We start from the raw sequence: 14,220 nt of genomic DNA on the forward strand, positions 1-14,220 counted from the left end.
TTGCAATAATACTGTAACTAATTTCACTTTATTAAATTGAAAGGAGCAAATGAATGGCATTCCATCCCCACCAAATTATTAGCTTGAAAAGGAGTGGGGTTATCTTTCCACTTCCTTCTTTCTAATACAAAATAGTATGCCAAAAGAATACAGGCTAAATTTTGGGAGGAGCTGTATCTCATTTTTAGGTTACTTCCCTGCAGAAAAAAGGCCCAAGACAGGAATAGTTCAGTTGTTTGGGTCAGGTGGTTTCCTGATAAACTTAAATCTTTTGTATTCCTTGTACTAAGTTTAATACTGACCTATTACAAGTTTAAAAATTCAAGATTTTTTTGGTAGAACCAGGACTCTTCCCTTTCCTAGAGAAAAGAATCAGTTAATGATTTAAGCCTCTCTAGCTCCATTGCTTTCTTTGCTCATCTATATTGGAACCTCTGTACAATTTAGTAGTCTGATTCAAAGGCTAGAGGAAATTAAACTGCATTTTGTATTGAGGCCTGACTTGCAGACATTCTGGAAAGTCAGTTTTATCTTCCTGTGCTAGGTTCACATTTTCTACCTCTGTTTATACCCTGTCAGCATGATTAATTCCACTGATACAGATTGCTGTGATTTCTCAAAATGTTTTTTACGCTATTTTGATTTGTTAGGTACTTTTGTTCTAAAACATTACAAGTTGAATGATCTATTTACTCTGTAAAATCTAGAGAAATGACAGCTCCAAAGCATGAAAAACAAAATATTCTAGTATTAAATAACATTTAGACACTGATCATCTTTGGGACAAAAAAATGTATCTCATTTTGTTTCCATTATAACTATTAAAGCAGTTTATTTTAGGTATTCACTAAGTAAACTGCTGTAGTGGTTGTCATTGTAGTAAGACAATACAAAACTTTGACTGATGACAAAAAGTACTAAACATATAACCATGTTTTAGAGCACCACTCTGAGGCCTTGCCACAGCTTTTTAGTGGTTTTACCCCTTTGTTCTGCCTTTTGTCATCCTCTATGAGTCCCACCTGCAGAAAAGTTCCCGCTTGTTATTTCTGTGAAAAGTTCATATTTCCTCTGCAGAGCAGCTACATTTCCATCAGCAATCTAGCTGGCATCCTACTCTTACGGGCTTATTGTAAACATGATTAGTAACTACTACTTGTATTGGTAGTTAAGGAATACTTGGTGATTATCTGTCCAGGGAAGAGACTGCCTTCAGTCCTAATACTGAAGAAGTGATTAAACTTAACTTTGCAAACAGGATTGTCTTGAACTATTTAAGTCATTTAAGTGACTATTTTATGTAGTAAGCCCTAGTAGAAACTGTGCTGGGTTTTCTTCTCTATTCTCACCTCAAAAATGATTCCTACAAAGTGACACTATAATAGCAAAGTACACCAGGGAAAATTAGTGGCTACAGTTGTACGCTCTGCAAGGGCTTGGAATCGGGCCAGGCTGGGAAGTGATGCAGTGTTCTGGTTATAGTAAAAGGAGAAAGCTGCTGCAGTGCAACTGTAATAGAGAGCATTACATTCTAAGAAGGTAGAAGTAAAAAAAAATAATCTATCCTAGCATTTTTAAATGTGACAAGTGAATTAGGGAAAAGGTCAAAGAACAACAAGGTACCAAACCATCTCTTCTCTTGCCCACTCATGTCTGTTGCCTCTGGTATAAAAACAACACTGCAGTCGTCCTCTGACTCTTTACCAAGGTGGTGGTGATAGGAATATTGGAAAAAGCTGCATCCCTTTTTGTTAGATGAGAACAGGATGCCAAGCAAATGCTTTATGGAGAAGCATGCCACCTTGTGGTTGAAATTGTTGCAAGATTAGTGAGATAGAATTGTCTAATATTTGTTTAGAAAAGGCTGTTTACTGTTACAGAGGAACAATATTTATGTACAACTACATCTGCTCATTTGCCAATCTGTTTACCAACTACTGTAATTAAAGAAAAGCATACTTGAACAGATAATACATGCAGGAAGCAAGGCATAACTTCAGTTACTTGAGGCTTTAATAAGGCTATCCTATGACTGGTGTTTGCAGTACTGCTAGATGAATGAGTTCCTTGATCAAACCATTATAAGGTTGAGACTAAGGAAAAGAATTGCTGCTGCTCCCTGCTGCTCCTTTCTATAATCAAAACCTAGCAGTCCCCCAAGGTTATTCTGGTACTTTGGGGGTTAGAATCAGTTTGTGGATGAGTTGAGCAAATGTATTTTCCAACTTTGTTCAGCAAGTAGTATTCTACAATCTTATTTGACAGCATCTACAAACCCATTTCTATATAGAACAGTGTGAATGGTTCTGAAGAAAACTATTTTAAAGCACACACAGAGAGAGCATTACACCTAGCATTAACTTAAGCAACTAATTTAGTTCTCAACTAAACTTATACTATAAAGATACTGATAATGGTGGTGTTGCATAATATAGTATACAAACTTCTGCAAAACCACCTTCCAATTCAAAAAATGCATCTTAAACATTACTTTTTCTGTTCGCAGACAGAAAACTGTTTTCTGACTTCTGTTCTACTAACTACTGTTGTAAGCAGTTGGGTTGAGGAAGGTACATGTTTATTTCTCAATCAAAATAATTAGGTAGGAACATCTTATTCTAGCCCACCTCAATACAAAAAGATGGCACCTGATCCAAGTATTTAGTAGCCAGTCCAATCTGCTGAGTTTTTAAATCCAGCAACTAGCAGAATTCTGCTCACTGGACTCCTCCAGTTTGCGAAGTAGTACCAAGAACAAGTATTTTTGAAAGCATTTGCTAATTCTCCATCTCTTCATTTTCATATTCAGCATCAATCAGCACTGCAGATCCGTCATGGCTGAGTGCAACTTTGCCAGTTATGAGATTGCTTAGTGTTTCAACTGTTCCACAAAGTTTATGCACTTTAGGAAAAGAAAAAATGTTTGCAAGAGGTATGTAGACAGAGTTTCCATTAATAAATGGCTGCAAACTTTTATTGTTGGCTTCTGTTAAAGGCAGATGCTTGAAATACTTCAGACTATGGTGAGATGGTTGGAATTTGGGTTCTGTTTCAGAGTCATAACAGGGTTTTTTATATTCAGATTTTACGTGGTCCCAGAGTCTCCTTGCAATTATTTGTGCTGTCCAAATAACTTCATTGACCACTGCAGTCTGCAAATACTTTTCATCTTTAAGGCTTGGATATTCAGCTTTGAAAAGCTTTGATATGGAAAAAAAAGATGCAGCTTATTTATTGTTAGCACATTCTAACTGTTCAGAGCATTTCACATACTCAGCATTTTATGTTACAGAATATTAAACTAGGCACAGCTCTACTGGACCTTTTCTAACATTAGTAGATAGGTAGCCGTGTTGGTCTGCCATAGTCAAAATAAAAAAATTCCTTCCAGTAGCACCTTAAAGACCAACTAAGTTAGTTCTTGGTATGAGCTTTCGTGTGCATGCACACTTCTTCAGATATCTGAAGAATATTCAGATATTCTTCAGGTATCTGAAGAAGTGTGCATGCACACGAAAGCTCATACCAAGAACTAACTTAGTTGGTCTTTAAGGTGCTACTGGAAGGAATTTTTTTATCTTTTCTAACATGTTTACAATACACAAAATAAAGCTGAAAACCGCCTGTTCTTACTTGTTTGACGAATGCAAATATAATTCTCCTGCTGATTTTTAAGATAGACCATAGCCTACAACTGTGTGGCTTTCTGACCATAAAACGGTTGTCCATGCTCCTCAGTTCAATTTTCAATAACATCTATCTGTACGTGTGCTTTTTAAAAACAAAAAACCTCAGAAGCAAGCCCTGTAGTATGCGGTGTAAGCCTCCCTGCAAAATTAGGTAGAATTTGGGCAAACTAGCAAGAGCCCTATCACAATACAATCCCTTGCACGTCTGCTGAAAAGTAAGTTGCACTGAAGTTAATGGAACTTGCTCCTAAAGAAGTATGAATGGGCTTGCAACCTTAAAGTAACAAATCCTTAGTTTGAGTTAGCTTTTCTTCCATAAGTTACCCACTTACTGGAAATAAAACAAAAACAATTTTAAATTAATTTTGAGCAATATGGTTGATACTCCTACACTGCCTTATTCCCATCTTAAAAGTACAATCCAAGTTCAGAGTGGCCCACCGAACAAAGTGTTAGGCTTGGACCTGGGTTTAAATCTAGCTAATACTAATGGGAATTATAGGTTAAAAAAGATAAAAAGGTGGGAATTACAGCAAAGGGTCTAAAGGCTTAATTAAGTTATTAAAAACAAGTGTGCTTCAACAGTTCAATATCCAATAATGCTTACTAAACACTGAAACCGGGAAGAAAGCATTCTAAGTAACATTTTCCTCCCTGGATAAATGATTTCATGTTTGATAATATTTTAGGGCTAATTAACAATTATTCTCATTCTTTTTGTCATTTTAAATGCCCAGTTACCTCTCCATGCCATGTGTTCATCAATCATAACACATTTGTTTTGAAAGTCAGAATCAAAAGAACTTCTTTCCTAGTATGTATTGTGACACTGACTGCTGATCAGTCACACGGTTCACTGGATATCAATTCAGCACAAACTCAATACATAGACTTCTATTTCAGTTATCGTTTTATGTTTTACTATGTAACCACTTTATACTGAATTTATTCCTCCTTACAGAAGCAAAAGATCCACTTACGGTTTTATAAACTTGTTCCTTGCATTTCTCAAAATGTGTAGGTCCATCATTCTGGTATTTTCTCACAAACACACCTATTTGTGTACAAGTTCCAACATCTTTTTCAGGAGGTGGGGCTCCTAATCCAGTAAACTCCACTGTATAGTCGTAGCGAGCTGCAACATCTTGGGCCCTAAATTTATGACAAAACACCAAACTGTGCAAGTAACTTTGAAAGACCAATCCTAACAGCTCTATCTTGCTCATCAAACATGTGTATAGTGAGTACTGCTAAATCTCCCATCTCAAGTACAAGCCATTATTGTGAGAGAGGCATTTCTTCCTTCCTATTAACAATGCCTGTGTGGATAAGTAAATGTAGAGAAATGGCAGCAGTGACAGGAGATTGTAGCTGTTAGGAACAAAGACACCTCCTCACCAGCCCAACAGACAAGGCCAGTGAGACAAAACAACTCCTGTTCTGTCCAATCCTGAATTTGGAAACAACACATGATTGTTGCCAACAAACTTTTGTTCTGTCAATTAGAACTATACCCAGCCTTCACTGACTTCCAGGAGTCTGTTCTGTTCTTTAGACTATGAAATAGACAGCAAAGAGCATAAAGCTTCACCCTCATTAGAATAGTAATGTGAGAGTTCTCAAACTGGACCATGAATATTCTTAATAATTCTTAAGCATTATTAAGATATGTGTATGTGTGAAGGTTTAGTGGAGCTGGTATCCCACAGAAGGATGGGAGGAGAAGAGGAAATTTGGAGCTATGGTGGAGCAAATAGTATGCAGGAATTTTGAGACAATACCTATATTAGAGGATATTCCTGCTTTGAGACCAATCCCACTTCACCTAAAAAATCTCCGTATCTTTACCTACTACAATGCCTCGCAATGGTGCTCATGATTTAAAAAAAAAATTGAATCCCCACTATGAAGAAAATACATAGATCAGAAATTGTTGTCATTTCTTGTCTCACCTACATTCCACATATTGTGAGATTACTGGAGTGGAAAAAGCTACACCTAGACAACCAATGGTTGTCCTTCACTTTAATTACTGTTATTTCCAAAATGATTAACATATAAGGTAGGCATGGCAGTCACCACAGTATATTCAAAATCATAAAAGCTTTCAAAGGGTATAGCAAAGTTTTATTTTATTCCCCCACAGCCTACACTAAAATATACACCAGTTTTTGTTGTTGTTGTTTTACTTTTTGGAAGCATATAAAAGATGGAATGAACTTACCAGTTCTTAAATTGTGCACGATTCCATTCAAATTTATGATCTGGGTGTCTGAATAATGTTACAGTTGGAAGCAAACAATTAAATTCTGAGTTTGGTGTTGTTATTACAACCATGGCTGGAGACATAAAACCAAATACCACTTCTGGGAATTTGTCCAGCTCTTCTGCCTCCAGGTGTTCTATTCTGAAGATAGAAGGTTACAAGGATCTTCTTAACAAGTAGATCAACTGAGTACAGTACATACTTGAATGAAGTAGCAAAGCTGCACAACTACAGTAAATCAGAAATAAGAAAAAATACCTTCTCAAGATAACTTTGTTTTTCTGTCTAAAAGTATGACACTATTTTATACTTGATCCAACTAGCCTAGTATTATATATTCCAGCTATGCAGTTCTCCATGGTCTCTAACCAAGACCTATCTCTGTCCTTACCTAGAAGTTCTACATCTTATTAAAAACTGACAAATCATCAGGTCTGGATGACAATCCACCCAAGAGTTCTTAATCACCACCTATATTTTGTTGTTGTTTAGTCGTGTCTGACTTTTCATGACTCCATGGACCAGAGCACACCAGGCACCCATCTATACTTAAGGAATATATGTAAAACCATTTTTAAAGGGATCCAGATGGGATCTAGGATTTTACAGGCCAGTTAGTATAACATTTGTTTTGGGAAAACTGATGGAAAGCATTATTAAAGGTAAAATTACAAAACATACAGAAGAATAAGTCTTTCTGAGGCAGAACCAGGCCTGTTTCATCAATCTAATTTAGAGTATAAACAAACATATAGATAGAGGTGATACAACTGACACTGTACTTAAGACTTTCAAAGATGTTTTGATAATGTTTCTGTTAAAGACAGGAAATAGAGTAGGAATAAACAGAGAGTTCTTTCAATGGAAGGATGTGGAGTAACAAAGGATCCGTATTGGGGCCTGTGCTTTCTAACTTGTTCATAAATTATCTGTAGCTAGTGGTAAGCAGTGAGGTGATTATATCAATTGTACCAAAAGAAGTTCAAAAAGGACCTCCCCAAACAATGGCAGTAAATTTAAGCAAGTGTATGTAAATGGATGCCCATTGGGGCAAAAAAAAATCCTCATTTCACATATATGTTAATCTGGCAGTTAAGTCTGAACTACCAATGACTGTATAAGAACTAGACCTTTGGGTCACTGTGAATAGCTCGAAGATGTCGACCTGGCATGCAGTACATATGAAAAAGATGGATTTTATGTTAAGAATCATTACAAAAGTGATTGAAAATAATACCACCAGTATCAATCGTACTGCTGATATCATAGTGCTGTTGGACAAAATCTATGGTGCATCCACACTTGGAATACTGTGTACAGTTCTGCTTGCCTCTCCTCAAAAAGGATATTGTAGAGTCAGGAAAAGTTCAAAAAAGGGCAATCAAAATGACACCAAAGTTGGAAGATTCGTAAGCCCTAGTTCACATTGTCGGGATTAATGGCGTTTCTCAGGTACAGAAATCTTTTCCAGTTTATAAAAGTAAACAGAGGTTTTTCTAGTATATTTTTTGTATGTGCAGAAACTGAAGCTGGAACATGCTAGAAAGAATTCTAGCTGCTCAGCACTTTTCATTTCTGCTAAGAAGCAAGGTGGATATTGTTTTGACTACATCTCCCTTCAAGGTAACTGGGAACATGTATCAGCTACCCAGTGACCAGTTACACTTTACTTTTGATTCTCTAACTGCCTGGATTCTTACTTCCTCACTCTCGGTGTATTCTTGTATAGTGTTAGATTTTATATGCTGAACTGAAAACCCTCAGTTTTACATGAATGTTTCTATGCCCTTTGTTCCAAAGTATTGCTACACCACACAACAGTCTCAACCATCCCAATTGTATTAATTTGTATTGTCCTAAGTTTAAGAAGTTAAAATATGGCACACTCCTTTATTTTTGAGAAGTTGCTTGGACCTAGGGAAGAGTAATGTGTGTTATATATGGTAGAAAATGTATTTAAATCGGCATGCTTTTAAAACCAAAACCTGAAAAACATTGCCAAATAAAATATTTCAGTAGAATACTCACACTTCAATGCATGTTATCATATCAAAGCCCAGCATACAAGGGTCCTTGTGAGCAAGTGAACCCTGATAGAGGATAACTGTCAGACGCCTTTCACTTGGCTGGAGATAGTCACCAGGAAGGGGAGATAATGTATGCCTACAAGCAAACAAGTTGTACAATATAGAAGACCTCAGGTGACAATTACTTTTAACCATACTACCCCCCACCTCATCTAACTACTGGTGCACCAGGAAGTTCCAACTGACTCTAGCTGAAATGGAAGGCAAGTCAGTACAATATAATACTGGATTTGCTGGGCTCTACAGTCTGCACAGGAAGCGCATTTTAATGCCCTTACTCGACAGCATAAGAAACAACTGTGCACAGTTAGAAGTAATTCTCAGTGCAAGTTTGATTTTTCAATTTTATTCTTTTTCATCATTTAATATAGTAAAAATGTCTATGCATTTTATATAAAAAATTAAACAATAACATTAACAAATTATTTAAAAACTAGATAAAAATGGGAAGACGGCAAAACACAGCTGAAGATAAACTCTGGAAGATATTTTTCTTGGGTATAATTCCCACAAACTGAGTATCTTACTTTCAACAAAAACAGTACAATTTTTTGGTGTGACTGTCCCAACAACATTTAAGGCTTTTTAAAAAGGGAAATAACTTAAGAAATTGAAAATGGAGAAGAGTGCAGTTTGCTGACGCCGAGCAAAGCTTATCAGGAGCTAACTACTCTTTCAAATGTATTAGAGAACTGCTAATAATAATATTGGAGAGGTCCAACCAGAAACATACATTGTTCCAAATGTAAAATACTATGGCATAGGATATGACACATAATAATATTCATCCTCAGATGAGTTTTCAGTATTTTTTCTCAGTTGCCATTGCTTTTCTTTCCACTGCTAGATTGAGGTGATTTAGGTATATTCTGTGTACTCTACCTAGTCTGGTACTAGCAACGAAACCACAATATTAAATATTCATTTGTTAACTATTAATATTAATCAAATGAAATATTTTCAAACCTAAAAGGTGCTAACGACTCTGAAAAATACTAATTATGAAGCCATGTGAAGAAGAGCAACCCATGGTGAACACAGAGTTCCCTAACTCTGGGGAAACAGTGTTATTGTCACTGTTTGCACTGTAACACATGCTTTCTTAATTAGGCTGATCACTGTTGGAACAGATAAAGCTAGCTGCACAGTGCTCCACGAGACTCAACCATCACCTGATTATCAGAGCCAGTGAATCCCAGTGCACTGCCAGGCCAAATGAGAAGGCCCAGTGTGGCCCATGAGCTAGAGATTCCTCGTCATTGCTGTAGCCAACCCCCAATCTCGTGTTAGGACCTGAATGGCTGATTTTGAGATATATATATATATATATATATTCTGAAATTTCCAAGCCACAGCAAACAGCTTTTGCAAAAGAAATTAATGGATATTTTTTCTCCTTACATATTCTCCTTCATCACATCTTCACTAATATCTAGCCCAACAAGCACTTCGATGCAGCTGCAGAATTTCAGCATCCAGAGTAGCCTGCATTCAGCACATCCCAAATCTGCCACCTGTCAATTATAATTTAATACATTAATAGTCCATAACTAAAACTGGTACAACTTTAAAGTCATTATTAGCATAGTAATCGAAACCGCTCCTTAATTCTGCATTTGTTTGCACTTAGGGTGACATACAGAGTGTTAGTCATACTCAAAACAGACAACTTAGTTGGGTATCACCCTTAGTTTGCCAAAGGGCAGGGAAGATGTGAGATCTGACTCCACTGGAAAAAAAATCCAAGGACCCAGTTAATGAAGGATAAACTCTGTGGTTAGCATTAAGGCAAAGTTCTCTGTTAACTCCAAACTAGACAACCATGACTTAAAAGTCTGTTAAGCAACCTTAAGCCATGTTTCCTGATTTGGACTTAACAGTGAAATTTGGCTTAACAGAAGCTCTATGTACCACGCATACAACAGAAGGAAAGGAGATTGTGTGTGTGAAAAATTCTATATGGTAAGCAAAGAAGCACTTTTCCTCCCCTCCTGTCCTGGTTAGCACAAGAACAGGTTCTGTGACTACAGTGTTGGCTATACAGCTCCACTCTACAAGCCCTCATGCTCCTAGTCAGGGTTTGGAATTGGTCTCCAAGTGGCTGAGAAACTTTAAAATAATACAGCAAATTTGAGAGAAGAGACAAGTAATACAAAGCACCCCCTTATGATCACCCCCACCCCCATTTAAGTTTTCCTTATTTGTACTATTTCTGCATGGAAGTGCCTGTCTAGCTCAATTATGTTTAAGTGTGTCACATCACATCAAGACTAAGGCCAATAATTCTGAAGCAGTTAGCCATACTATAAAGAGCATATTTTGCTAAGAAACATATACAAACCTTTTTAGGTTTATGTTTACTCACTAACTGTTTAACGAACAGGTAGCGTTGTTTGTATAGTGGTGGCATAAATTTAATTGTCCTTGTCAGTTCATCCTTTTCCATTTTTGCATCCATAGCCAAGGCTAAAAACAAAATATAGGAATGTTTTTGAAATACTATATAACAATTATTTTGCAACCTGGAAATTCCTGAGCATTCTTGGTTCCTGCTTTTCTTTCAGTCTGAAATCTAACACAAAATTTGTCACCATTTTGACAGGTAGCATTTTGGTATCCCATGTGTTTATTTCCTTCACATCTTTTCTCCACGAAATTGGTTTGCAAAATTTGATACAAACATCAAGATTAGTTTCTAGCTTTTGATCTAAAATATGTTATTAATGCATACATTAAAGCCTTTTGTTTATTGGTTATTGTTAATAATGCAAAAGAGGTTACTCCCAGTGCTTCTTTTTCAAGAAAAATAGGTGCCGGAACACACCATGAAGTTGTTACAGTAAGCCACTGGGTGACTCGGGGCAGCTCTGAATGGATGCTGGTTTTGCAATACCCACAGAGGGTTCACCACCCACAGAGGTGCTAAAAACTACAGCAAGCTATCTCTCTAGCTGGTTTGGGGGGGTCACCCTTGGTTCTGGTGCAGGTCAAATAAATGCCCCCCCCAAGTTCTCTTAAGATTCAAACAGATGGCTAGAGAAACTCGGAAGAGCCCTTACACAAACACACATGCATTCATGCAATGATAGAGGTCTGGCTGGAAAACCTAAATCCCACCACTGCTACACATCAGACAGATCGAAGAAAAAGGAAATACAAATTGGCCCCACCTGTAGCTTGACCAATCACAGCTTGGAGCTAGGTGGAGTCATAGATCTTTTAAAAAGTAGACTTGTACACACTGGTCAGCTTCCATTTTGACTTGAAATGTTCATTTTGGGCTTCTCAGAAGTATATAAAGGCATTAAGTAGGCAGGGGCTGGAGCCAGCCCGCAATGGCACCCCCCTCCCCACAAGAGGTGCCAGAACTGTGCTCCGGAGCACTCCAGCTGAGAAAAAGCACTGGTTACTACCATCATTTCCCATTGCATAATTGTTTAACACTTGAAAAGGCCGATTGCTCTTTCTTAAGCACATGCACTTGGAATTAAGCCATACTGTAATCTATATGCATTGCCTCTGAGTAAATATGTTTTAAGATTAAGGTATAAATGTTAATTTGTTCTTTATTAATAGCCATAATTTTAAATAAATCCAGCATGCAGCACATAATACATTTTAGTACTGTTCAGGCATTGCACCTGCTGTGAACAGATGGTTGGCAAGTCTAATTAGTATGAACTACAAAATTATTAAAAAATGTTTTGACGTTACTGGCAACGCTGCTTTTTCAATGATTTTATGAGGTTGTCTCATTAAAATGTTCCAGTAGCTTCTTAAGAAAATACTAAATAAGGGGAAATATATTTTTCTTCTTCCTGTGCTGGGGCAGTCTCTGACTGGCAAATGTCTAGCTGTCAAGACAACTGAAATAATTGTGCTAAACGCTGTCTCTAAACACACTGTGAGATAGAAGAAATGTTAAGTGAGCAGGCTCACATTACACACTGTACCCAGCCCCGAAATTGGGCACTATTTCTCCTGTCAGTCTGCTCCATAACACCCACAAGTTCAATAGATAGGATTCTGCTCTGAATGCTTCATTATTTGCACAGCACTGTTCCTTGTGTGTGTGTTTTTTTTAAAAAAAAACTTGTTTCTATTCTGTTTTTTTAAATTTACAGTGCAATCAGGAGGCATTCTGCAGCAGCTATTTAGCTATAAGAAAGATCCTTTTGGCACTATACTAAAGGCTAATGAATTTAAGCTCAAATCTATGCACACATACTTGGGAGTAAGCCCCACCAAACTCAACAGTTCATTTCAACAGATACATACATGAAATCAAGATCAGAGGAAGCATACTTCTGAATCCAAGATGGAGAAGGGGCCATAGCTCAGTGGCAGAGCATGTGATTTGTATGCAAGTCCCCGGTTTAATCCCCCAAATCTCTAGACATTCTGTGTGGGGAGGGCCAATGTTTTTATTTGTCACTACATTATGTATGTTTGCTTTTTTATATTGTAAACTGCCCTGTGATGAAGGGTGGAAGAGAAATTTAATAAGATAAATAAATAAATCCATGTGGACAATACTGTACTGAACAAGATGGATCAATTGTCTGTCTCGGTATAAGGCAGCTTTCTATGTTCCTATGGTTGGAACAAGCAGCAGGGGAAAGCCATCACCTTCATGTCCTACATCCAATGAAGCAGCTTCCATTTCACAAAAGCATATGCCATTCACACAGCATTAGAAAAAAGAATGAACCTTGAAGCGCCTTAATAAAGGTCCCTAGATTTAGGCTGCAATCTTATACACACACTTATTTGGGAGCAAGTAAACTCAACGTGGGTATCCCTGCGACGGGGTGAGCTCCTGTTGCTCGGTCCCTGCTCCTGCCAACCAAGCAGTTCGAAAGCACATCAAAGTGCAAGTAGATAAATAGGTATCGCTCCGGCAGGAAGGTAAATGACGTTTCCGTGCGCTGCTTTGGTTCACCAGAAACGGCTTAGTCATGCTGGCCACATGACCCGTAAGCTGTATGCCGGCTCCCTCAGCCAATAAAGCAAGATGAGCGCCACAACCTGAGTTGTCCGCGACTGGACCTTTACCTTTAAACTCAATGAGACCTATTTTTGAGTCAATATGCCTAGGGTTGTACCATAGATCTACTGCCCAATTTCGCTGCTATTAAATAAACGTAAGCCTAGCACACCACCTAAATTTTATATTCTATATTTTAATATTATTATTATTATTAATAATAATAATAATAATAAACCTGCCTAGATTCTCTTTGCTCTCGTTTACCACCAACCGAGGAACCTGTGCATTTCACTTATTAGTGAAGAGACTTGGAACAACTGGATTTTACATTTTCAATTTGTAAGTACCAATTATATTTTCAAATATGGGGCTACTGAATGCACCTTCTTCACAGAAGCTTTAAGCACATTCTGAAACCTGCACAGCACCTAACAGAGTCTCCTTTGAATGACTGCTACCTCCACCCACATCCAGAATTAAAACGACCTAGGAATCTTTGGATGGAGGGCAGTATACAAATGGAACAAATAATAATAATAATAACAATCAACTAAGCTCCCCCGGTCCTGTTTACCTTCCAATCCAGCCTGAAGAAGAGTCCTAGCGATCTAAAAAACAAAAACAAAAAACCTTGCACAGTATTTTGCAAAGTTTTACTTAACCTAATAAACGGCTTACTGCAAACTGAGTGGATTTTCTCTTATTATTACAAACCCACACGAACACCTCTTGGTTTTTACAAGGCTATTTGTTACAGACTACCAACACTTGACATTTTAGGTAAAGGGACAAGGGGCGCCTCTCCTTTCGAAAACTCGAAGGCCGCAGCCTGCTTTTCGTCTCCTATAATTTCTACTTTAAAGAAAAGCAACGTGTGTGTCTTGTGGGAAGAAGCGGTGTTTTCACTCCTCTCCCTTCCCAAAGGGCATTTTCCGAGCAGCGAAACGGAACTGGCTCGTGCAGAGGCCTTTCACCGTTCACCCCAGCTGGCCCGGGCGCATATCGAAACGGTGCGGCCCACTCTGAGCAGAAGCGCTTAAATCCCGCTCTTCGTGCTCTCGGAGCCGTATCTGAGGCGCCGCTACCGCCGCCCTAACGTAAGCGCAGCCTCAGCCCAACCGCCCCCTTCCGCCTGCGCCCGCCGCTCTGATTGGCCGCCCGAGCCCGGGAAGGCCCTTCCGTCACTTC

General features: G+C 38.1%; 1 protein-coding gene across 4 annotated transcripts; it reads right to left on the reverse strand.

The window, feature by feature from the left end:
* Positions 1-1,849: 1,849 nt before the first annotated feature.
* Positions 1,850-14,160, reverse strand: HENMT1 (HEN methyltransferase 1). Of its 4 annotated transcripts, none has more exons than XM_083511195.1 (7): positions 13,607-14,160; positions 10,384-10,508; positions 9,444-9,556; positions 7,984-8,118; positions 5,914-6,096; positions 4,670-4,841; positions 1,850-3,200 (listed from the first exon to the last, which is right to left on the reverse strand). In XM_083511195.1, the coding sequence occupies exons 2-7, from the start codon at positions 10,498-10,500 to the stop codon at positions 2,778-2,780; spliced, it is 1,143 nt and encodes a 380-aa protein (XP_083367321.1). In that variant the 5' UTR covers positions 10,501-10,508; positions 13,607-14,160; the 3' UTR covers positions 1,850-2,777. The 4 variants fall into 4 exon arrangements, with proteins under 4 accessions (XP_083367321.1, XP_083367318.1, XP_083367319.1 ...); XM_083511192.1 differs by having other exon boundaries at positions 12,321-14,159; XM_083511193.1 differs by having other exon boundaries at positions 11,213-14,158.
* Positions 14,161-14,220: the final 60 nt, after the last annotated feature.

The sequence above is a fragment of the Podarcis liolepis genome (assembly GCF_965112155.1).
Source record: "Podarcis liolepis genome assembly, chromosome: 6".
In the NCBI taxonomy this organism is placed as follows: domain Eukaryota; kingdom Metazoa; phylum Chordata; class Lepidosauria; order Squamata; family Lacertidae; genus Podarcis; species Podarcis liolepis.